General features: G+C 36.4%; 1 protein-coding gene across 43 annotated transcripts in view; it reads left to right on the top strand.

Annotated features, from left to right (window-relative positions):
- Window positions 1-26,811, top strand: part of LOC144302962 (uncharacterized) — a 776,799-nt gene that overhangs the window by 157,220 nt on the left and 592,768 nt on the right. For 25 of the 43 annotated variants that reach the window (XR_013369980.1, XR_013369984.1, XR_013369997.1 and 22 more), the window contains one exon: window positions 24,984-25,033. The exons of 15 other annotated variants lie outside the window; for them this stretch is intronic. Coding sequence is in view for 12 of the 28 variants with exons in the window: in XM_077880553.1 (XP_077736679.1) it covers window positions 24,984-25,033 (50 nt within the window). In the remaining 16 variants the exon portion in view is untranslated. Of the gene's footprint in view, window positions 1-24,983; window positions 25,068-26,811 lie in introns of all 43 variants that reach the window. 3 more of the 43 variants (XR_013369979.1, XR_013369992.1, XM_077880550.1) reach the window with 1 other exon arrangement.

Genomic DNA, 26,811 nt, shown 5'->3' with positions numbered 1-26,811 from the left:
TATCAACACTTCAAAAGTACCCTTATTCCCTTTATCTCATTATCCATTCCTGAAGGTTAAAAGAAACTTTCTGATGTCATAATTAATTAGGTTTGCATGTTTTTAACTTTATACAAATGGAATTACACAGTTTGTGCTATTGTTAGTTTGGTTTCTTTCTCTTAGAATTATTATCTGAGAGATGTAACGTCGTAGACCCATATTGTTTGGAGTAACAATAGTTGGTTCATTTTTAGTGCCATATAGTATTGTACTGCATGCACATATACAGTTTATTTGTCCATTCTACTGTTGGTTGACCTATTTAATGGTACTGTGGACATTTAGAAATGTCCTTTGATGCATATATGTATGCATTTCTGTTGGGTATATGTGTAAGAGTGGAATTGTTGAACTATAGGGTGTGGTTATGTTCAGCTTTAGTAGATATTGGCAAACAGTGTTCCGAAGTGATACCACCAATTTATGAGCATTCTTATCGTTCCATATTCTCACTAGCAGTTAGTATAGTCAGCCTTTCAATTTCAGCCTTTCATCGTTTTGTTTTGAATTTCCTTTTCCTAATAACTAAAGATGCCGAACACTTTATAGTTTTCTGGCTGATTTTTTTCTTTGCAAAATACCTGGTAAGTCTTTTGCCATTTTTTTCTGTGGGCTTTTACTTTCTTATCAGTTTGTTGGAATTATTCTTATATGTTAACTACAAATTCTTTGTCAGGAATATATCGCAAATACTTCTACTTTGTGACTTGCCTCTTCAAAATGATGTCTTGATGAACAAAAATTATTTTTTAAAAATTTTAAAAAAATATTTGATTTATTCATGAGAGAGAGAGAGAGAGAGAGAGGGGCAGAGACACAGGCAGAGGGAGAAGCAGGCTCCATGCAGGGAGCCCGATGTGGGACTCGAACTCGGGTCCCCAGGGTCAGGCCCTGGGCTGAAAGCAGTGCTAAACCCCTGAGCCACCCGGGCTGCCCCCCAAAATTCTTATTTTTAATGTAGTCAAATTTATCAATTTTCTCTTTATGATTAGTATCTTGTATACTGTTAAAATATATTTGGCATCCTAAAGATATCCTGTTTTGTTTTAAAAGATATATGGTTTTAGCTTTCATATTTAGATCTCCCACATATCTGGAATTACTTTTTATGTATATGTGAGGTATATATTAATAGATACATTTTTTCTTTTTTAAAAATATTTTTATTTTTAAAAAAATACATATATTTTTCTATATGGACATTTAGTTACCCAATAACACTTATTTAAAATATCATCTTTTCCCCATGGGCTTCAATGTAATCTTTGTCATTAATCAAATGACCACATGGATTTATGTACAAATTTGAGTATGGATTTTCTGTTGTATTCCATTGCTCTATTCATATTTGTTTGGACCAATATTACATTTTTTAAAAAAAATATTTATTTTGAGAGAGAGAGAGAGCATGAATAGGGAGAAAGGCTGAGGGAGAGAGAATGTCAAGGAGACTCCCCACTGAGCATGGAGCATGATATGGGGCTCCATCTCACGGCCCTAAGATCATGACCTGAGCGGAAGAGTCAGATGCTTAATTGGCTGAGCAACCAGGTACCCCAACATTACAATTCTTAATTATTATAGTTTTACAATAACTTTTGATACATCTTAATGTAAGTCCTTCAGTTTTGGTTTTGTTCTAGATTGTTTTCATTATTCTCAGTTTTTTATACATCTGTATACATTTTAGAATCAGCATATAAAATTACACACATGCACAGAAATCTGTTAGGAGTTGTTTGAGATAACAATAAAACTCCACAGGTCAATTTTAGGAGAATTGACACTTTTTCAATATTGAGTTTTTCAGGTCTTCAATATGGCATATTTTGCAATTATTTAGATTTTTTTGTAAAATTCTCTTAATTCTTGTTCCATTACTGCTATAAGGAAATATAATTAATTTTTGCATGTTGACTTTGAATCAGGGAAATTGCTAAATCAAATTGGTAATTTTAATAGTTTATAGGTAGATTCTTCTGGATTTTTTTTGTCATTTTGAAATAATTATAGTTTTGTTTCTTCTCCATTTATTATATCTTATTTTGTCTTGCCATATTGACTACTAGGATTTTTAGTAAAATTTTGAACAGAATTAGTGATAGCATACATCTTCATCTTGTTCCCAACATTAGGAGGGAATCATTCAATAGTTTGCTATTATTATATTTGCTAGATGCTTTGTGTAGATATTCTTTACAGTAGTAAACATTCCTAGTAAACATTCCAATTTTGAAATGGTTCAAAATTTCAGTGTAGAGAGATCCTAAATTCATCTCATCCCACAGACACAACAAATCTATAGCTGCATAAGAAACAATACCCCTCTGAAAAGAACCTAAGAAATAGCTAAACAGCTAATCTACAATGAAGGATAAAAGGGCCATATCAAGACTGGTAGGAGATGCAGAGGCATGGTCTCACAAAAACCGCACCCCAGTGAAAAGACCACAAACAGAAGGGACATTTCACAAAAATAGAACTTCTCCATGAGCAGGAAGGGATTTGTGCTCCACGTTAGGCATCTCAATTCTTGGGACATTCACTGGAAGGAAAAATCCCCCAAACATCTGACTTTGAAAACCAGTGGAGCTTTTGTCTGGGAGAACCAGTGGACCTTAGGGAATGGAGATTTCTCTCTTAAAGGGCTTACATGCAGACTCCTTTGCCCCAGACCCAATGCAAAAGCAGCAGTTTAAAAAGAACCTAGACCTTCCATAAAGGGATTCATTTGCTAATTTTAAAGCATCTGCCACAGGGGCTACTGAACTACTAAAGAGTCAATAAAAAAAATCAAAGGAGGGATCCCTGGGTGGCGCAGCGGTTTGGCGCCTGCCTTTGGCCCAGGGCGCGATCCTGGAGACCCGGGATCGAATCCCACGTCGGGCTCCCGGTGCATGGAGCCTGCTTCTCCCTCTGCCTGTGTCTCTGCCTCTCTCTCTCTGTGACTATCATAAATAAATAAAAATTAAAAAAAAAAAAAAGAATATCTCATTTAAAAAAAAAAAAAAAAAAAATCAAAGGAGAAATAAAAAAAATAGCTTGAGACATACCTATCCTCTGAACACTATATGACATTGATGAAAGAAATTGAAGGCAACACAAACAAATGGAAAGATATTTGAAGAATATATATTTGAAGAATTAATATTATTAAAATGTCCGAACTACTAAAAGATTACAGATTCAGTGCAGTCTCTATCAAAATACCAATAATATTTTTTTACAGACTAGAACAAAGAATTCTAAAATTTGTATGGAACCACAAAAGACTCCAAAGCAATCTTGAGGAAGAACAAAGTTGGAAGTATTACAATTTCAGTTTTCAAGATATACTACAAACCTATAGAAATCAAATAGTGTGGTGCTGGCACCAAAATAGACACATAGATTAGTGGAACAGGATAAAGAGTCCAGAAATAAACCTGTACTTATGTGGTTAATTAATCTATGACAAAGGATGCAAAAATACACAATGGTTGGGATCCCTGGGTGGCGCAGCGGTTTGGCGCCTGCCTTTGGCCCAGGGCGTGATCCTGGAGACCCGGGATCGAATCCCACGTCAGGCTCCCGGTGCATGGAGCCTGCTTCTCCCTCTGCCTGTGTCTCTGCCTCTCTCTCTCTCACTGTGTGCCTATCATAAATAAATAAAAAACTTAAAAAAAATACACAATGGGAAAAAGACAGCCTCTTCAATAAATGGTGCTGGGAAAACTGGACAGTTATATGCAAAAGTATGAAATTGGGCCAATTTCTTATACCATACACAAAAATAAATTCAAAATAGATTAAAGAACAACCGCTGAACTCTTAAAACATTGGACTTCTAAAAGAAAACTTAGGCAACGATCTCTTGGACATTGGTCTTAGCCACATATTTATGGATATTCTCCCGAGACAAAAGCAAATGAACTATTGGGACAGCATCAAAATTAAAAGCTTTTACATTGTAAAGGAAACCATCAACAAACAAAAGTCAACCAACCGAATGGGAGAAGGTATTTGCAAATAATATATCTGATAAGGGGTTAATATCCAAAATATATAAAGAACTCAATCCAATTACAAAATGGGCAGAGGATCTGAATAGGCATTTTTCCAAAGAAGACACACAGATGACCAACAGGCACATGGAAAAATGCTCAAATCACTAATCACCAGGAAAATGCAAAGTAAAACTTCAGTGATATATCACATCAAGCCTGTCAGAATAGCTATGATAAAAAAAAAAAAAACAAGAAATAAGTGTAGGTAACAATGTGGAGAAAAGGGAATAAGATCTTGCATACTGTTGTGAGAATATAAATTGGTGCAGCCACAATGGAAAACAATATGGAGTTTCCTCAAAATTTAAAGGAAGAACTTCTATATGATCCAGCAATTTTACTTTAAAGTATTTATCTGAAGAAAATGAAAACACTAATTTGAAAAGATATATGTACTGCCATGTTTATTACAGAATTATTTACAATACCTAAGATATGGAAACAACTTGTTTCCACTGATAGATGAATGGATAATGAAGATGTGGTGCACACACTATACAACTGAATACTACTCAGCCATAAAAAAGAATGAAATCTTGCCATTTGTGATAATATGGATGGATCTTGAGATTATCCTAAATATCATATGATTTCACTTGTGTCAACTAAAAAACAAGCAAAACATAACTCAGTTACAGAGAATAGATTGGTGGTTGCCAGAGTGGGGTGGTGGTGGTTGGAGGATAGGCAAAATGGGTAAAGGGGATCAAGAAGTACAAACTTCTAGTTATAAAATAAATAAATCATGATGTATGACATGGTAGAATATAGTCTGTAATAATGTGTTACAAATTTGAAACTTTCTTGGAAGTTGTCTTAAAAGTTTTCATCACCAGAGAAAAAAATTATGTAACTTTGCATGGTGGTAGATGGTGAGATTTATCACTTATATTTATATAGAAATATTCTCCTTTATGCTCAGCATCATATGTTAGCAGAGAATTATAAATTCCCTAAACGGCTATTGATATGGTAAAAATGCAAAACATTGAAACATCAAATACTGGTGAGGATGTGGAGCAACAAGAATCCTGATTCATTGCTGATGGGAATGCAAAATGGTGTGATTGTTTTTGGAAGCAGTTTGACAGTTTATTGCAAAACTAAACGTGCTTTTACTATACAATCCAGCAATTATGTTCTTTGGTATTTACCCAAAGGAATTAAAAATGTACATTTACAGAAAAACTGGCAAAAGATGTTTATAGCAGATTTATGAATAATCATCAAAACTTGGAAACAACCAAGTTGTCCTTCAGTAGATGAATGGATAAACTATAGTACATCCAGACAATAAATTATTTTTCAATGCTAAAAAGAGATGAGCTATTAAATCATGAAAAGACATGAAGAAACCTTAATTGCATGTTACTTAGTGGAAGAGACCAACCTGAAAAGGCTACATACAATACAATTTCAACTACCTGACATTTTGGAAAAGGCAAAACCATGGAGACAGTCAAAAATCAGTGTTTTCTAGGGGATGAGGAGGGAGAGATGAATAAGCAGAACACAGAGGATTTTTAGGGCAATGAAACTATTCTGTATGATATTATAGTAGTGTATACATGTCACTATACTTTTGTCAAAATCCATAGATTAAAAGACACCAAGAGTGAATGCTACTACTGCAAAGTGCAGACTTTGCCTGATAATTGTGTTAATACTAGTTTATCAGTTGTAACAATGTACCACTCTGGTGCTGAGCGTTGATAGTGGGGGGGGGGTGTGTGTGTGCATGTTGGAGGGAAGGGGGGTATTTGGTAACTGTATACTTTCTGTTCAATTTGGCAGTAAACATAAAACTAGTCTAAAAAATAAAGTTTATTAAAAATACATTTGTTTTTTGTTTTTTTTTGTTTTTTTTTTATTGGTGTTCAATTTACTAACATACAGAATAACCCCCAGTGCCCGTCACACATTCACTCCCACCCCCCGCCCTCCTCCCCTTCCAACACCCCTAGTTCGTTTCCCAGAGTTAGCAGTCTTTACGTTCTGTCTCCCTTTCTGATATTTCCCACACATTTCTTCCCCCTTCCCTTATATTCCCTTTCACTATTATTTATATTTGTAAATACAAAGTTAGAGTTCACCTGGTCTGGGTGACAATTAATCTTTTCAGTAATAAAAGAAGTTCTCTCATGGCTTTTTATCAGATATAAAAGTTTTGTGTGACTATCAGGAATGGGTGATAATTTTAATCAAATGTTTTTGTTGTGGGGATAATATTTTTCTCCTTTAAAAATTTTTTTTTTTAATTCATTCATGAGAGTACACAGAGAGGAGAGAGAGAGGCAGAGACACAGGCAGAGGGAGAAGCAGGCTCCATGCAGGGAACCCGACGTGGGACTCGATCCCGGGTCCCCGGGATCACGCCCTGAGCTGCAGGCGGTGCTAAACCGCTGAGCCACCGGGGCTGCCCTCCTTTGTTCTTTATTCATTTTGATTACCTACACTGACTTTTTAAAATGAAAATTAACTGTACATACCTACTGATAAACCCTACTTGGTTATGACATTTCTTCCTAATATTTTGTTTAGGTTTTAAAAAATTTATGTTTATTGTTAAAAATGGTTTATAATTTTTATTTTTTGTAAAGTACTTGTCAGATTTCTCAATCAAGGTTATTCTGGGCTGATAAAATGAGTTAGGATGGAAATACTTGTGTATGTTTGGTATTTAAAATTTTTATATAATTTTTGATATAATTCACTAGTGGAAGTCTAAGGTTTTGTTTGTAGGTATGTCTTCGATTAAAGATTTAATTTTTTAAAATGCAGAATTAAATACATTTCCTATGTCATTTTGGTTAATTTTTTTTTCAGGGAGTTTGCCCATTTCATCCAAATTGTCAAATTTATTGGCACAAAATAGCTCAGAATATAGTTCATATTCTTTTTAGTATGTGAAAATCTAGTAGTGGCATTCCCTTTCAAGTATCTAATTTTAATAAATAGTGTATTATCTTTTTTCTTGAACAGTGTATTAGGAAGTTTAACAATTTTTATCATATTCTCAAAGAATCAAATGTTGGTTTTTCTGTATTTAAATTTACTTCTGACTTCATTAATATGTTTTTATCTTTTTGTTTAACTTGCTATTCAGTTTTAGAGTTTTACACTTAACTCATTGATGTAAGTCTTCCATGTGTTTAAAATATACAAGGCTTTAATTTTTCCTTTAAGTTTATCTTTAGCTCCATTCCAAATTCCTTCAATTAATAATTTTCTAATTTCCATTGTGATTTTTCCTTTGTCTATAAATGATAATTATATTTCTTAATTTTATAAATAATTGAAGATTTTCTAGTTACTCATTTTTGCTTTTCATTTCTAGTATTATATCATTCTTTCTTTCTTCTCTTTCTTGGGTTCTAATTACATGTTTGGTAGATCCTCCCCCCTCCATCCTGCTATCCCATGTGTTTATGCCTCTTCCACTGCTTCCTGTATTTCCCATACTCCCATACCGACTTATCTTCTAATTCTTTTTTTTTTTTTTAAGATTTTAAAAATTTATTCATGAGAGACACAGAGAGAGGCAGAGACATAGAGGGAGAAGCAGGCTCCCTACCTTGGGATCACACCCTGAACCAAAGGCAGACGCTCAACCACTGAGCCACCCATAAGGCGTCCCCTTATCTTCTAGTTCGTTAGCTCCTTAGCTTTTAAATCCATCTACTGAATTCTTATTTTTAGTTATTATATTTTTCAGTTTTAGAATTTCCATTAGACCATTTTTATAGATTTCTGGAAAGTTTTTATTTTTATTACCTATTTTTCTTGACTAAATCATAATTATGAAAAAAAATCCTTGTTTGATAATATTTGGATCACCTATGAGTCTCTTTTTATTGTCTGACTTTTTTTTCTCTTTATTCTATTTCTTAGAAGGCTTGGTTATTTTTGATTGGGTGCTGGACATTTTGAATGGGAACTTTTTGACTCTGGATGTTTTCTTTCTCTAGGATACATTTATCCTATAGTCTGGCAGAAAGCAAAAATACAAGCCACTCATCTGAATCCAGGCAGGGACAAATGTAGTTCACGGATAATTTTCAATCCTTCTAAGGTTTGACTTGAATACACACTGACTCCTGGATATATAGTAACAGGGAACTCAGGGTCTTTCCTGGGGTCCTGTCTCATTGTTGGGTCTTAATATTCTGCTCTTGTCTCCTGTATACTGTGAAACGTCCAAAAACTCCACCCTGCTTCTTACTTCTTTTTTCTGGTTTCTTAGTTTCTTGTGTTGCCCATTTGATTAGCAATGCTAGGGGTGGAGGATGGGGAGAGAGAGAGAGCAAAACTGTGCAGAGTGCTTGGCTTACTTCTTTGGGCCTCCCTTATCTCTGGGTTTTAGCCCTTTGGTGACCCCAGTTGTTACCCAAGTCCATGTTACTGCATAGGCCTTGCTGATTTTCTGCTGCCAAATGGTGGATCTTCTACCCAATTTCTTTTCCTCTCTCTGGGCAAAGATTGGCAAGCTCTCTAAGGAAAAAAAAGAAGCATGCAGAATATGGATTTACCTCAGTAAAATTTTCTTCTCTCCAGGATTCTTGTCCCCAACCCCAGTTGCCTTATTAGCCCTCTCACCTTAACTGGAAGGGAAAATCTCATGGCCTTTTATTTTGTGAACATAACCTTTGTTATAAAATGCTGAAAAACATTTAGGAAGATCACTTACCCTGTGATTATTTAATTCTAATGAAGCCGTTTGTAAGTGCATATGCAAAAACACAGATACTGGGGTTTGATCACTTTAGCAATAATTCAAATGCTTTTTGGACATTTCCTAATTCTCAGTTATAAGTATAAGGAAGATAAAAATCATAATTTGCCCTACTGTTTACAAAGAAAAATAAGACATAAGTAGTGATAATTTCATGTTTCTATAAGCAATTTGCTATGAAAAAAATTATAGATTTTATGTTTGTATCTTAAAATGTGTATATGGTCAAGAATTTAGATAAATCCTAGAAGTAGGGTAGGAGATTGCTATGTGGACAAATTAAAAATTAGTAGGGGAGTCTTCTGTTTTGGCCTTGGGCCTTTTCATTGCTAAATAGTTTTTAAAAACTTTTTGCAAGGCAGTATTTCCCATAGGGAGATTCTTAGGCAGATACATGGAGCCTTGACAACAGATGATCACAGGAAGTATTTTCTGGTTGTGTCGCTCTGAGGAAGACTATAACCTCAGCAACCCTGAGTTGTTGTCATGTGACAGATTGGGGGATAAACGGAGAGAATAAATCCTGCTTTGCTTATCGCGTGGGAGTTTTGTGAAAATTGAAAAAGATGGTGTTGCAAACACATAGTTTGGGGACAAGAAGCTACTATATAGACAGGTGACACAGCAGATTCATTGACTCAGATATTCAAAGCTTCAAGCAATTTCTGAGCTCTGGATCCTTCTTTAGGACTTGTTTATCTGTCTATTCCATATAAAAGTTTATCAGATTCTCTAAACACAAAGAGTAAACCAAAATCTCTTGTGCACCCAAATTTCACAATTAAATCTTAGCTAAACAAAACTCCTTTCTGCCTCCTTCCTGCTGTCTTATTGCTCTTGATGCCCCATGATTACAGTGAACAGTCCCCATCTGTAATCCTTTTAACCTCTCTTTGGCTTTATTTTACAGCCTTATGTGTCTCTGCCAGCCAAGTAGTTTATTTTCCTCCTCCTTTCTGGATTAAAGGGGTTAAGCTCCATGGACTTCTTTAGGACCTAGCTAAGACACTGTTTGTAGCCCTAGCCAATAGTACTCAATTATATTTGCATGGGGAAGCCTTTCTCTACTGCTCCCCTCAACTGAAAGAACACAAACAGCACAGGGAGCACCCCTTGGCATTCCTATCACCTACTCTGTTTTCTTTTTCTTCCTGTCTAAGCATGACTTTGCTTATACAAGGCTAGCTTTTTCCACCTGCTCCCTGGATGATTTTGGCCCGTTTTCAACTCTCATTCTTTCTGTGGCATTGGGAGTAGTTAGTCATTTGTGCATCAGTGAGAGGAGGGATTTAGTGAATAGGAAGACCATAGACTTTCCTCTTTGGTCCTTCCTTTCTTGACAAAGTAAATCCCACTGAAAAACAGTATTAATAGAGCATGACGGTTTGAAGAATAGAGCCCTAACTGTTGACATTTCTGTTGTCAAGCTAGGTATTATGCTGTGATAAAGAAAAGACACATTTTTAAAAAAGACAATCTCCATGGCATTAGGTTTATTAGTGCAATATCATTGTCATTGTCCTCGACTCCCCAATACACTTAAGGGCCTATCAATATTTCCATTAAAAAATCCCATTTGCTGTCATTTAAAAGTAGCCTGGCTATGTCAGATCATTTAAACTGAAATTATAGATCAATTATTTTTAAGTTTATTATTGAACGTCAAGGGTGGTTAAATTCACTGAATTGGTAGGGGTTGAATAGTTGCTGTTCTGAAGGAAAATGGTCAGTATAAAGATATTATGCAAGCCCTAGAAAAAATTTGAGACATTTAACTCACTTTAACATGAATCACTGTTAGTTATCCATGTGTATCAATGAAAGAATAGATTTACTTCTTCATGATTGGGATTAGAAATGACCTAAAATAACCTTAGTTCTTCATTTGAGAAATATGAGACCTAATTGCTAGCAAAATACAATAAAAAGGGGTCAGTACCCTCTGGCCTCAGGAAAGACATGGTATCTCTTGAACACTCAATGTGCCATATTGTGTTAGGTAATAAGCACAGTAACCCAACAAGTTAGGGCCATAGTATTTTAGAGATAAGGAAACTAAGATTTACAGAGATTAAAAAACTTTCCAAGTTCAGCAGCTAATGAATTGCTAAGTTTGGGGCTCTTGGATTCCAAAAACCTTAATTTTCTTGTGTACCACTGACACACAGGATGATTTTTTTTTTCAGTGCAATCTACTAGTCACCTGGCCATAGTGCTGTCAATGTTGAAAGCTGCTTTCTTCTTCGTGAAGCAATGTGTGGATTATGCTGTATGTTTTTAGTCATTGATCAGATCTAGGCTGGCAAAATTTGAAGTTGGTCTAGGTTTCTTTTTTCTTTTTATCTTATTGACTCATTCATTTGGCTAAAATCCTCCCACTCAACCTAAAATGGGTGTTACTGCTTTTTTGTGTTTTTGTCAGTCTGATTTTTGTGCAATGATGTCTCTTGTTAAAACATTTTCCTCACCACCAGTGAATTTCAGTATCTTTTCAGCATATTCTGTAGGTTATTTAGATTGTTCACATACTTTATGTTTATATTTTTCCTTGATGGGGCTGTCTTTTATTTTGAATTTTAATTTAAAAATTGTTGAAAAAAGGTAGGCTATTTGGTTGTTTGTTAATTAAGCACAGCTATGTGAGTTATCGCTAAGTGATACCATACATTAGAGTCACAGATCTTGAGAAAATTTGCTTTGGAGATCCTCCATGTCATGCAGACATGTCAAAAAGTGAGATTTTGAGCATTGAGACAAGACTTTTCTCTCTCATCCTAGAAACTAGGGGGGATTGTGATGGTGTCTATGAGTTTTAAAAGCTGCTTGTGGTATATGCATAGGGTTGATAGCTTAAACATTGGCTATGATAAAACTAGCAAAATATCTATTCAAGTCAATAATATTACTTTCACAATATTTTTGACATTGCAGTGATACAGTTTGAAGCCAACTGAATGGAATTCAAGTCAGTATTTTTTATTTCCATTGAAGAGCATGTTTCTTCATTGAAGACCACTTTCTTGCTAAATTGGGTATTTTACCTTTGAGTTATTAAAATGTTTTATGTTTTATCTTATAAATGAAGAGGATTCTTTTAATATTTCAACACAAATAAAATTTATTCTTTCTTTCTAAAATATAAGATCTTCAAGCCGAAAGCAAATAGAGACTATTACTGAAGGTAAATGGTTTTATCCTTATGTATATCATATAAAGTTTGCTATCATTATATTTGAAGGCTTTATATAAAACATAATACCCAGATGCTAATCCTGGGACTCTACTGGAGAGCTATTCTTTCTTTTTCTTCTTGTTTCAGGTTTAAATGTTTGAGAGAGATTTTATAGTTTCCCAGAAAATAGGGATTAGATTTTTTTTTTAGATTTTATTTATTTATTTATTCATGAGAGACAGAGACAGAGAGAGAGAGAGAGAGAGAGAGAGAGAGGCAAAGACATAAGCAGAGGGAGAAGCAGGCTCCATGCAGGGAGCCTGATGTGGGATTTGATCCTGGGACTCCAGAATCACGCCGGGCCAATGGCAGGCGCTAAACCGCTGAGCCACCCAGAGATCTCAGGATTAGATTTATATTTATTTATTTTCTTTCTTTCTTTCTTTCTTTCTTTCTTTCTTTCTTTCTTTCTTTCTTTCTTTCTTTTTCTTTCTTTCTTTCTTTCTTTCTTTCTTTCTTTCTTTCTTCTTTCTTTCTCTTTCTTTCTTCTTTCTTTCTTTCTTTCTTTCTTCTTCTTCTTCTTCTTCTTCTTCTTCTTCTTCTTCTTCTTCTTTCTTTCTTTCTTTCTTTCTTTCTTTCTTTCTCCTTCCTTCCTTCCTTCCTTCCTTCCTTCCTTCCTTCCTTCCTTCCCTTTCTTTTCTTTTCTTTTCTTTTCTTTTCTTTCTTTTCTTTCTTTCTTCTTTCATAGGGCCATTTAATCTATTATTCCATAGTATCTACTGTTACCTTCTTTAGGGTGTTATAGACTCCTTGAATAACAATGCCCCCCTGCTAAAGAAAAAAAGTTAAAAAAGATATCTGATACCCTGAATGTCTCCTGGTTCCCAGATACTATCCTAACCATTTTACATGGATTGTTTTGTTTAATCCTCACACGAGGTATAGTGACTCTTTTTTTCTTTATAGGGCACTCTGACCTTAGGGAAGTTAAATAGCTTGCTCAATGTCAACAAAAAGAGTTAGTGTTCTAGCTTTTTAAATTTGTGAACAGCATACTTTTTTTTAAATAGCAAGTTTCATTGTAAACAATTACTAATCTAAATCTTTATCAAATTATGTTCTTGATAACTTTGCGATTTAGACTGATTAGTATTGATTTTACCTTACATTGAGGCTACAAAAAAGCTCATATAGGAGAATAAACATCAGCTGTGCCATTTTCTCATTGTTAATTTGTGCCTATATTATTATTTTATGTTCTTCACATCTTGATTTTTTGCAGGAAACATTTTAACTGCTTTCATGTTTGGCAGGATAATTTAGTTAGTGTCTTAGTTCAGGCTACAGGCTGAGAAGTCCAAGATCAAGGTAGTGGCAGACTTAGTATCTGGTGAAGTCCTGGTTCATAGATGGCTGTCTTTTTCTGTGCTTTCACATAACAGGAGTGAAGGAGCTCTGTGGATCTCTTTCATAAGGGTAGTAATCTCATTCCTGAGGGCTCTACTCTCTTCATCTAATCACCTGCCAAAGGCCCCACCTCTAAATACACATCCTAAATCACATTAGGATTAGGTTTCACCATGAATTTTTTTTTTTTGGGGGGGACACAAACATTTAATCTATATAATTAATAATAGATAATATAAATATACAAATCTAGCCATAATAATCTGCCTGGAATTCATCATAATTGCTGAAGGGAGACCCATCAGTGAGGACTAGACTTTCTGCAAGGGAACAGTCCCTTTCCTGCTGCCTCTAGGACTTAATGTGATTTTGGTCTCATAAATACTGAAGGGGAGAAAGGTGGAAATCAGTTTATTAAATATTATCTTTAATTTTATAAAATATATATACAGAAAAATGTGTGAAATAGAAATGCAAAGTTAGTGAATAATCACAAAGCAAAAGCTGACAAACACCATGGTCGAAAAGTAGAATAATACCAACTTTCCAGAATCCCTTCTAGATCATAACCTCCCCTTTCCCCTAGAGATCATTATCCTGACTTTCATGACAACTGATTTGTTTCTTTTCTCTTTATTTTTATCACCTCTGTATGCTTCTTTAATCAGTGTGGGCTAGTTCAACCTCTTTTTGAATCTTATGTAAGTGGAATTACACACTATAAAGTCTTACTTAAAAGAAGCTTGCTATGTGTCTTAGTTTCCCCAACATTGATTTTGTAAGATTCATCCCAAGTGTGTGTGAAGCTGAAATTTATTCATAATTATCATGATACGGTAATAATTTTTTTAAATAATAAATTTATTTTTTATTGGTGTTCAATTTGCCAACATACAGAATAACACCCAGTGCTCATCCCGTCAAGTTCATAATTAGTATACTATAGTATTCCATCGCATGTGTATTCCATTTGCGCTGAGTGGTGTTGTGCCAATTTGGATAAGCTATAAACTACATTGTCCAGAAATTGCTTCCCGTGGGGTTCTGAATTAGAGTTGGTCAAAAGGAGAATGTGCATGATACTTTAAAGGCAGAAATAAAGCAATCATTCTCTGAAAGTTTGCATAGTGATAAAGGTATGGTGACAGACAGAAGTGCCCAGAAAATTCCAGTTTGTCCACACTCTTCTCTTTGTCCATCTTTTCTTGACGTTGGCCTTGTTCACCAGGAGACCCTCCATATCCTTTTGGTTATGGACCCAGAGAGGTGACAGCTACCCAGAAGCAGCAGTTGACTAGAGACATTTCCTGGACTTCTCATTCTTTCCACTTCAGCTTGGCTTTAAGATTGCATGGTTGGTAACTCCTTCTCTGATCCTCCAACTCCCCCTTCTGGGCCATTATTTCCTTAATTTGTTCCACAATTGTATAAGGTTGAATTCTTATAAAAAATCTTTTTCCAGTTAGAATTTCCTGACTCATATGCCATTCAACAATTGATGGTTATTTGGGTTGTTTCTAGTTTGGGGCTATTAGGGAAAATGTTGCTTCTTAGAGCTATATCCTGAACAATTTTGCCCAGGTAAGCGTGGATCCAGGACTTTTAGAGTCTTAAACTCATAAAATTTGGGGGACTCACTTTAAAACACACATACACAAATTAGGTACCAGGACTTGTAGAGGATCCATGCCTCCAAGCTTAATTAGTTTCATGATAAATCTGCTACATCCTTAAAGTATATAACCAGGAGTTGAAATGTTTAATTCTAAGATGTGCAAATATTCACCATTATTAGATAATGACAAATAGTGTTCCAAAGTGGTTGCACCAGTTTGCACTCCTACTAACAATATCTGAGTTCATGTTTTTCCATAGTCTTGTTAATGCTTGGTGTTATCAGAATCTTAATTTTTGTAATCTGATGGGTGGGTTTAGTAACTCATTGTGGTGGTTCACTGATTATAAATGAGATTGAATCACTTTTCATATTGCTTTAACTTGAGTTCCCCAGAAAGTAGAGCTTGAGGTAAAGGCTTAAGAGCTGTTGCTTTGGGATCCCTGGGTGGCTCAGAGGTTTAACGTCTGCCTTCCACCCGGGGCGTGGTCCTGGAGACCCAGGATCGAATCCCACATCGGGCTCCCTGCATGGAGCCTGCTTCTCCCTCTGCCTGTGTCTCTGCTTCTCTCTCTCTCTCTGTGTGTCTCTCATGAATAAATAAATAAAATCTTAAAAAAAAAAAAGAGCTGTTGCTTTAATAGGGGGTGTAATCCACAGGAACATTATTGAGGGCCTGAGGAGTGAGGCAGAGGAGAAATGGCAACTGCAAGGATGCGTTTTAAACTAGCCACTTCTTGGGCAGCCCAGGTGGCTCAGCGGTTTAGCGCCACCTTCAGCCCGGGGCCTGATCCTGGAGACTTGGGATCAAGTCCCGTGTCAGGCTCCCTGCGTGGAGCCTACTTCTTCCTCTGCTTGTGTCTCTGCCTCTCTTTCTCTCTGTGTCTCTCATGAATAAATAAACAAAATCTTAAAAAAAAAAAAACCTAGCCACTTCTCTTATCAAATACAAATGACTGTGGATCTCATGGAACTATCTTCTAAGTGTCTGTGAAAGGGGTTGTTTTCTCATGACTATCTGTGGTTAATAGGGTGGAAAGACAGGAGGAAGAGAGAGATCATTCATTGGCTGCTATCCTCTATTCAAAGATTGATTACATGGGACATTGAATCTCATACACATCTGGACTCTACATATATGGCTGTTAAGTAGTCCTAACTATCAACCTAGAAATCTCTAGGGAAAGAGGTGAGAGGTGCTTGCATGGTTTGAAGTTAGGTGCTGTTGGCTTGTATCTGCACGAAGTTGGTCTCCTCCTAGTTGGTAGCCTTGGCACTGACTGGGGCTGGAAGAAGTGTCTAGGGGACCTGGAGACAGGTTCAAGGCCAAGAAGATCTGACATTGTGTATATGAGGCACACATGTTTATTAGCTACTTTGGATTTCTTCTTTTGTGAAGTATCTGTTTACTATCTTTTATTTTTGGGCCTAATTTTCTATTGAATTGTCAGTCTTATTTATTTGTAGAAATTCTTTTTATATTTTGGAGACAAGTCTTTGGGGTACATGCTTTGCAAAAAACTTTTCCTAATCTCTGAGTTGTCTTTCACTTTTTTATTGTTTTTCATAAAGAAAATAATCTGAATTTGAATGTGATCAAATATATCAATCTTTTCCTTCAGGTTAGTATTTTGGTGTCTTATGTGAGAAGTCCTTCCCAAACATTGAGGATACAAAAATATTCACTTGTATTACCTTTTAAAAGCTTTAGAGTGTTATTATATACACTTAGAAATGATTTTTGTGCTCACTCTGAGATATAGATCCCTGCATATGTATGCCATGTTATCAGCATATTTTATTTTAAAAAGAGTTATTTCCTAATGCTCTGGAATACCATCTCTGTCATAAATCAGATCCCCATACATATGTAAAACTGTTTTTTGGTTTTACTTTGGGCCATTTGTTTATCGCAAAGGCAACGATATGTTAATTACTGTATTTAAAAATTACTTCATATCTGGTAGAGCACGTCTTCCATCTTATACATCTTCCACAGTATATTCCATCTTGCAATTTTATCTGTGAATATCCATGTTAATATTAGAATCAAATTGTTTCTACAAGAAACCTGTTTGGATTTTGACTGTGATTGATTTGTATTTGTTAGTTAATTTGGGAGAATTGATGGATTTATAATATTGAGTCTTCTAATATTTAAATATTGAATGTCTCTCCATTCATTTAGGTTCTTTAATGTTTTCCAAGATACTTTATTATTTTCCTCTTTCCTAAAGGGAAACAGAAATTTTTGGAATCTTCTGTTATATTTATTTCTAGGTAGCTAATATGTGATACTATTTTAAATGATCAATATTTTATATTGACCCTATATCCTGACGACTTGTTAATTTTTTAAATTAGTGCTAAAATTTATATGCATAGTTTTTTGGGTTTGCATGGTTACATCTGCAAATAATGACTCCCCACCAGTCCCCCGAGTCCCTTGCCACCCTCTTACTGTGCTAATAGGGCTTCCAGACCAATGCTGAAAAGAAAAAATAATGTGGAATTTTATAAAATGCTTTTTCTGTATCTGTTTAGATGGTCCTATCATTTTTGCCTTTAATCCGTTAATGTGGTAAATTACATTAATTGATTTTCTAATGTTAAAGCAACTTTACCTTCCTTAGATGAACATAACTTAGTCATGATGTGTTATCCCTTTTGTATATGGCTATATATAGTTTCCTTTTATTTTATTTTGGCATTTTGAATCCAGGTTTATGACTGAAGTTGTCTTTTAATTTTTGTGTCATGTACACTCTTTGTCAGGTTTGGTATCTATGTTATTCTCTTTACATGAGTTAGAGTGGTTTTTCTTTTCCTATTCTCTGGAATACTTCATATAAGTTTAGAATTATATTAATTATTTTTTTCCTTGAATGTTTGGCATATCTCAATAGTGAAGCTATTTGGGTTTTTTTGCAGGAAAGTTTTTTGATTCAGTTATTTCATGGATATGGGTCAGGATGATATTTTATATCATTAACATTAGATAGGAAATTGGCATAGGTCAACAGAGTGGACACCTGATTGATCAAATGGATGCCAGATATAAATAAATGATGTAACTCAATGGATGCTTACAGGATGAATATCAGCCCTGATTATCATTTTAAGGACTTCTGTTTCTTTTTGCATAATTTTTGGTAAATTATGTTTTTCTAGGTATCTGTACATTTTGTTTAAATTTTCAAGTTGATTGGCATAACGTTATCCATAGTTACTTTCCTTATTACGTCAATTATAGGACCAGACAGATATGGAACATATTTCAGGAAGTATATGTTGTATTGATAGAGCTGAAAAGTAAAATTCCTTGTAGTGTAAAGCCATTGCTTAAAGAACATGAAAGTTTTCTGTACCATGTGTGAAATGGGTGTATTCCCTAGATTAGTTTTACTTTGTTTTTTATGTCTGTATTACTGAACCATCATTTCCTAAAATGCAAATGTCAGTTTATGCCCCTTGTGAAAATATAACTTTTGTTCTAAACCACAGTAGTGTTTGTTAGTGTTCTCAAAGTGTGGCCTGTAAACCCCTAGAGGTCCTTAAAATTCTTTCGGGGGATCTGGAAGGTCAATTTTTATAATAATCTTAAAGCAGGGGCACCTGGGTGGCTCAGTGGTTGAGCATCTACCTTCGGCTCAGTCTGTGATCCCGGGGTCCTGGCATGGAGTTCTGCAACTGGCTCTCCATAGGAAGTCTGCTTCTCTCTCTGCCTCTCCCTCTGTGTCTCTTATAAATAAATAAAATCTTTAAAAAAATCTTAAAACATTGTTTATCTTTTTCACTCCCATTCTTTCATGAAAGTATAGTGAAATTTACCAGTGTTCTGATGTCACACTATATCATAATAGACTTAATTCTCTTAATAAGAGAATTTAGCTTTTAACTAAGCCTGAGATTAATTAGATTTGCAAAAAATAGGTAGCTAAATTTTTCTCACTTTCTTGAGAAAATATGGTTATTTTTCTATAAAATATTTGTGTTGCTATGCAATGAGTTTATTACCATGTTAAATAAATAATATATAGTTTAAACATTTGTCAGTTTAATTTTAATATTATACATATTGATAAATATAACTTTATCATCAGAAGTTTTGGGAGTCATCAGAAGTTTTTGGAGTCGTCAATAAATTTTAGGAGTAGAAAGGGATTTGGAGACTAAAACTTTTGGGAACCAATGGCTTATAGGATAAAATCATGCCCTTTAGTAAGATAGATAAGGCCCTGCTAGATCTGGTTCTGTTCTTCTCCAGCAGTATCCCTCCACTAGAACCTGTACAGAAATACTCCACTCTTCTGAGCATTTGCTCTTGGTGATTCACTCAACCAGAATACCTCTCCTCCTGGTCTTCCTATAGACTCCTACCCATCTTTTCCAAAATTCACTCTGGGTAATCTTTCATGAGCTGAACCCCTTGCCCCCCTCTAACCCTCTCCTTTCCTTGTCTCACTTGTACTTTGTACGTATCTCTGCTGAGTACCATATCATACTGCAATTTTAGACACTTTTCTTGTTATATGAGTTGGCTTTAAGTGTATTTGGAATAGCAAGACCTTTCTATTTAGACTTCTTTTTAATCTGCATGAGCTGCAGTTGGGAATAGAGTGATTGGCAATGATATTCATTATTCTTTTATTACCACATGACACTTATTTCCTAGAGCTTTGGATTCCTACTGTGTTTGTGTTTACCTTGCAAGATTCTTGCGTGGGTATCTTAGCTTTGTCTGAGGTCAGGAAAGAATGATTTTCCTGCTGGGGAGCAGAGTAGATGAGGTAGTACGTGTTCAGTAATTCCTAAATGAATCAGTGGGTTAGAAGGATGGATAAATGAATAAAAGAAGGAATGAATAAATAATGAGAGGTTTAACCTTTCTTTATGGAAACATTATCAGCTTTGGGCATTAATTTTTAAAATCTTGTTGCATGCATCAGCTATACAGTAACTAAAAGGGTAGTTACTTGCCAGTCAGAGGGAATTCCTAAGGTTTTCAACACAAAATACAGACTGTTTCCAAAAGGCTTGAGGGAATTTAGGAGCTCAAATTCCTGATTGGGGTCAGATTTTCTTTACAAGTTTTTCTGTGTTTATTTATTTAGTTGAATGGGTCACTTATGAAAGTGGAATTCTTCTTTAAAAAATATCTGAAAACATTTATGTTGTGTTCTAGTCATCCTCTGACATAATTTTGACTTAGGAAATTTTCCTTCAAGAAGCCCAGAGTTTTTATGGATCTCACTGGACGGGTATTAGCCCCACAGATTCCAGTGCAACAAAGGTGGTCAGAATGTCCCTGACACAATACTATTGTCCTCGTCTGAAAGGTTGTCTTAAATATTATTAAGCATGTGGGTTATTAGAATTTTAGAGGACAAAGATATATCTAATTTACTGCTGCCCTCGTTTCACCATTTCAAAATGGTCCATTTTTTGGTAGTGCCATTTCCCTGTTTTCCCTTCTATTCTCCCTGCTTGGAAGGCTTTGTTTATTCTAAACCTCATTAAATAAGTTCTCAATTCAAAATTCTGCCTTGCCTTACCAAATTAAGGCTGGAACCCCCTGTGGTTACATAAACAAAAGATATGGGAAAGTGATCATTTTTCTTAATACTGAGACATCCCAATGATCTGCCTTGGTGGTTATTGCTATGGAAGAAGAAGGGAGAGGGAAACCTGTTGGAAATTGCAAATCCTCAGCCAAGGTATGTGAATGTGTATGAGAGCTTTCAGAATGAATTGTGGAATTCCAAACACAGACCTCCCTCTATCCCAAAGTCCAGTTAACCACACAATCCTTTCTGAAAGTCTCCTTGATGTATGAATTGAATGACATATTTGAATTCTACATAATTCTTTTTCTAAAACCTAATTAAAATCAATTCCCTGGCATTTTGCTGCTGTTAGAAGAGATGATGCTGTTAGATGTTTCAGTCGTTAGCAATATGTTCACTGGATTAAAAACAAATTTCTGAATAATATTGTAATGATTAGTGAATCTATGATAATCTAAGCAATTATTAAGGAACAATGCCTGCCCTGACTTGGTATCTTGATTATTTGTTGATGACATCTGAAAATGGAGATGTCAGGAGGCAATATTGTATTGTTTAACTGTGTTAATTTATTTTATGTATGTAAATTTCATGCTTCTCGGTATTTCACAAGCTTGAATACTGGCTAATTGTCTAACCAGAGAAGACAGAAAATTGGGTACAGAAAGTAAATGACAGTCTAAACACACTAAAGACTTTCTTTAAAACCTCGGTTCCTAAGATTAGAAAGACTCTTATAATTTTAATGAGATTTATTTTGATTTCTAAAGTGAGAACAGTTGTTAAATGTACCTTAAAGTTTGGCTGGATTTTGGGGTTATGATCATTTATAACGAAAGGAACCTTCAGGCTGATAAATGAGAATTATGCTATCAAAAAAGAAAATAAGTATCTGTGGGACTCATACTGTTCACTCTAGAATACTGAAAATGTCTTGATATTCCAACCTACTTTTTCTTTATAGATAAAGATGTATTCTTTAGAATTCATTTCAGATTATTTCTTTCATGTACTTGCTGTTCTCCTGATTGTTGTAGAGATTTTGTGAAATTGTGGGAAAATGAATCTGCAAAATTAGGTTACAAGAGGATGTAACCTCTTGAAACCGTGGATGGGAATAGAAGTAACTCTGCATATATTTTCATGCACCATCTTTGTATCACTAAGCTGCACATGGCATAGGAGTTTAGCAAAGGCTTGTACCATGTGAAGTTGATGACTTAATAGATTCCGAAAACTGAGTCACAGTCCCACAATGAAGCAACACTCACCATCTGCTAGTTTACAGAGGTTTATGACATACTTGCATTAGCAAAATTGTCGCCCCCATTATTTTTAAAAAACACCCACAGACACTTCATGTTTTAAACAGACCTTCAGTGGAAAGCCACATGTCTACAAGTGTTCTGCCGTGGGTTCCTGCCATGGGCTAGCTTCCCTGGAAGCCCTGCCTCTGTGCAGGAGGCATCCAGAGTTGGGGATGTGGGATGGGGAGTGCTGCACATGACTCTGGGTCCCTAATCTGTGGCAGGACTGTTCCAATTAGAGTGAGGAGCCAGAAGTCCCGATGTCAATGTGTGGTGGGACAAGAAGGAAAACACTAGCTCAGTCTAGGCTGGCTGATGCAGACAGGGCTGAGATAAAGTCATTGGTGCCATGAAATAGGAAGAGGCTCCTGATAGAAGACAAGGAGAGAGGAGGCTGTCATCACTGCTCTTCTGGGTGGTCCATGCAGGACCGCCCAGGACCATGGTTTGTGTGGAGTGGGGGGGTTTTAGAGACATAGTCTGGCCTTTAGGGAAGGTTGAGGCAGGGTGTGAGGGTCTCAGCTAAGTAAGCTGAGAGGTTCAGTGCTGTACTCCCAGTCAGGAATCCTCAGAATGCTGAGCAAACGTCTAGTCATGAGAGCTGGGGAAGCAGGCTCGGGCAAGGAGATAGTGGCAGCTGGACAGACATACCCAAATAGGATTCACATGGACCTTGGGGTGCAGGATTCAGTCCAGATGCCGCTGGCCAGCGGGATTGGCATTGCTGAAGGTTCCCAGTGCCAGAAGCTTACCAGGGCAGGGGCTGAGACACAGTTACTTCTGCTGGAGGACAGAATTTGAGATTTGCTCTTGAAGTGTCAGATCTTGTAGCTTTATTTATTTTGCAATGGTCTGATATTTGAAAAGGACTGATTTGCTTTGGGCCTAATGTTTTTCATTCATTCATTCATTCACCTAACAAATACTGATTGATCAGTTACTGAGTGCCTTCTTAACTAATTCTTACTGTAGGGCTCACAAGTACTTTTAAGTGGACTTTATGAGTTATAACTTATCAGTCTCTCTCTATAATGTTTTTGGAAGTACACTTGAGGTCAAAATATATCATCTTCTACATTTTTGTTCATCTTTGAACTATCTTGATTTTTTTTCCTTTTCTTTTTAAAGTTTATTTATTTATTCATGAGAGATACACAGAGAGAGAGGCAGAGACATAGGCCGAGAGAGAAGCAGGCTCCATACAGGGAGCCTGATGTGGGACTCAATCCCAGGGCCAAAGGATCACGCCCTGGGCCTTAGGCAGATGCTCAACCGCTGAGCCACCCGGGTGTCCTGATTTTTCCCTTTTGATTAGATAGATACATATTGCCTTCAGGGAGTCTCTTACTAGAGCTTAGTGGGGAGAAAAAAGCAAGTGCCGTGTAATTAATTCTGAAATGAAGGCTTTCACAAGGTACAGTGTGGCACACCAGAGAGTATGCTCACCTCAGCCCACCATGTATCTGGGCACGCATCACAGTGGGGTTCTTTACCTGCCTTCTCTGTTCTGTATAGATGTTCTCCATCCTTGCCAAACTCCTACTCACCTTTTAAGGCTGAGATCCAGTTTCCCTCGTTGTTGAGGTTGCCTCTGTCTCAGGTTCTTGACCAGAATGGAGGTTCTTCTCATTTTTCAAATTGGTCAGTTGAAGAATCACAATTTACTGGATCTCTATATAGCCGAAAGTGCCATTACTATTGAATCTATAATGATGTCTGCTTGGGAACAGGCGATTTAATCCTGGAATTGGCACTGCCAAGCTGATGTGACAAATGGACTCATGAAACAGAAATGTGTTGCATTTAGAAACTCTTCTCTTTCTCTCTTTTTTTAATCTTGGGAATTTGATGGAATAAACCTAGATGAAAGGAGAAGTCAAGTCACATTAGCACTGGGCTTCCTTTTATGGAATATATAGGAATAAATGAGGGAAATGTCCTCTCAAAAACTGTAGCAGTGTAGCATTACAGGTAAGATGAACCTGAACAAAAGCAAGGATGTCAGCTTGCCAATTTACAGTGGCCTTTTCTTTGCCTTATAAAGATGCCTTGGCAAGGGGGGTGGGTACAAGGGCTGATCTAGCATCTACCAAGTGCCAGGCTTTATGTGTATTGTATTTCAGCTCACAAAAAGCTTCATACATTAAATATTGTAATTCCTATTTATGGTGCTTTAGAGCTCACAAAGGTAATCGGCCCAAGGTGTCAGGATTCAAACCCTGGTCTCTCTAACACCAAACTCCACTATATCAGTTGCTTCTGATGTAAGACTTAAAAATATAACCACCCCTCCCAGTCTGCCTTCTTTTCTACCCCTACAAAATTATCCTGATTGTAGGTAGACTCAGACATCTTTAGGTAAGAGGAGTATTAAGATCACAGTTACTTATTATTTATTTTGACCAAAATGTGTAAATATCTGGATATAAAGGAAGGGATGTGTGATTGTTAAGGTGTGTATGAATTGGGTAATACTACTCAATGGATATGAATGCAGCACATATCCAGAGCTAACATATGAGTAGTAGATTCAGTATAATGAAGATCCTCATTTCTATTCTTGGTCACCTCACTTTATTGTCTTTGTGTCTAGGGTTTCACATAGCAGTGTTCCGTTACAAATCAGGTAGATGCTTTGTCCATTGTTTGCCTCTTGAAGTGTCATAAAAGTCAATTAGGTTATAAGTATAAGGTGGTGCACATAGTTTAGAAAAAATACCTGTATAAAATATCTGTAACAGTCTGATTATGACAGCATATGGAGTTATGAGATTCTGTGCTTTCTCTAGGCCAACTCTTGGCAAATTATAGCCCAAGGGCCAAATTCCACTACTGTTTTTGTACAATCTACAAGCCAAGAATGGTTTTAAACAAGTTTAAGCATTTGAAAATATAATTTTTTGGTCAAATATCAAAATTATACAAAAGTCAATTTTCAGTGTCCCTAAATAAAGTTTTATTGAAACACAGCTACATTAACTTACTTATGTATAGTTTATGGCCATTTTCATGCTAGGATGGCAGAGTTGAATAGTTGTGACAGAGAGTCTGTGGAAACTCAAGGCCTAAAGTATTGATTATCTGGCTATTTCCAGAGAAGATTGCCCTCCTCTGGCCTAGGCAGGAAAGCGGTACTTCTCTGAAGGTACGTGGCAGCAATTACGGAATCTACCCACTAGGTATGTATTTGAGCCCAAGTGTTGAGTGTACGAAAGGAATTACTCTCCAGATGCATACCCAAAAACTGGGGAATGGAGATGTTGCTGAAAAAAAAGTAAGATTTAAAGTTGCATCCTATCCTCAGACAGTCTAGAAACAGAAAAGAGGAACATTTTTAAAAAAGATTTCATTATTTATTTATGAGAGACACACACACAGAGAGAGAAGCAGAGACAGAAGCAGGTTCCATGCAGGGAGCCCGATGTGGGACTCGATCCCGGGACTCCAGGATCACACCCTGGGCTGAAGGCTGCGCTAAACTGCTGAGCCACCGGGGCTGCCCAGAGGAACATTTGTTTTAGTCAGTCCGGCTTACACAGGGACTCCACAGTGTTAGTATAAACAACGCAGAGCAAAGGTTAATTTTAATTGCTTTTGTTTTGCCATCCTTGCTCCTGTGTGAGGGCAAATGATTACCCGTACATTTGCTTGGAAGGGCTTTTTCATTTCTCTATCGTTAGACTTACATGCCTGAGAAAATACCAAATCAACATCCCTTTCATTGTTACTTTCTTTGTAATAATAGCCTCTTTGCCAGCTAAGCCTTCCAGTGTAGGGGAAGGACTTGACTCCTTGGTCCAGGCAGCTTTGCTTTTCTCTGCCTCCTTGAAAAAACAGCCTCAGTGGGAAAGACATTCTGGTCAAGAGCCCTCAACCCAGGATACTGCCAGTTTCCTGAGTGGCACTTCCGACCCACCCATCATTATTGAAATACACTTGGCTGCTAATTTCCTGGAAGATTCAAATGCTCCTACTTCAAGGTCATCTCAAAGGAGAGTTTAAAGAGCATTCCTCACCCCCTCCCTTCCCTTGTAAAATATGTATATTTACAAGAGCATGCATAAATGGTCACCAGGGAAGATAAGCTATCAGAGAGTTGGGAGATGTCTTTCCTCATACAGTTCACACATCACTGAAGCAGATAAAATTGGTTTTGTACCTAGCCTCCGAATACACTGTTAAGAACTCTGTCCTGAAAATTGATCTATACCACTACAATAAAATTCAGAGCATCTCTTTCATAAATATCTAACTGTGGCATCAACGGTTGCTGCTCCTGCCTGGCTCCCGGAGACTCTGCTCGGGCAGGCAGAGAATGGCCTGCAGCTTGTGGCCTCCATGTGCGCCATGGTTGTCATTGGCCGCATTGAAACTTAAAGCATTAGGTTTGCTGCAGTACAATATATGCCTCAGTTTACAGTTATAAAGTCAGTTGCATGACTACCCATGGAATATTGGATTACATCTCTGAATAACAACAACAACAACAACAACAATAATGGCATCCAGATCTGCAACTTGTCATTTTCCAAATGCTACTATTTTCATTCATGCCTTGCTGCCTATGGCCCTGAAAGCTGCCTGTGTTATTATCAGGCTTTGTAATTCACTAAAAGAAGACAGGACTACAGATTTCTTTGTTCTATTTTATAGTACTAATGCTATTTGAAAAGTCAATGCACCCTTGTACCGAGATTTTACAAAGACCTCACTTAGAAGCCATATGTGTACCATATGGGGCATCTATGAGAAACAGTGGTAATACGGTAGATAAAAAGTAAGGAAGCATAAGGTCAGTTCTTCAACATTATCTCTAACTGGCCATTAGATCCTGATTGGACAAATATGGGAAAGTTGTACCCTAATGTAGGAAAAATAGGAAAAAATCTTTAAGTAATAATAGATGACCCCAGGATTGAATCC

The sequence above is a fragment of the Canis aureus genome, chromosome 32 (assembly GCF_053574225.1).
Source record: "Canis aureus isolate CA01 chromosome 32, VMU_Caureus_v.1.0, whole genome shotgun sequence".
NCBI classification, from domain to species: domain Eukaryota; kingdom Metazoa; phylum Chordata; class Mammalia; order Carnivora; family Canidae; genus Canis; species Canis aureus.
The sequence above is the reverse complement of the archived record's forward strand: the minus strand, read 5'-3'. Positions and strand labels throughout refer to the sequence as shown.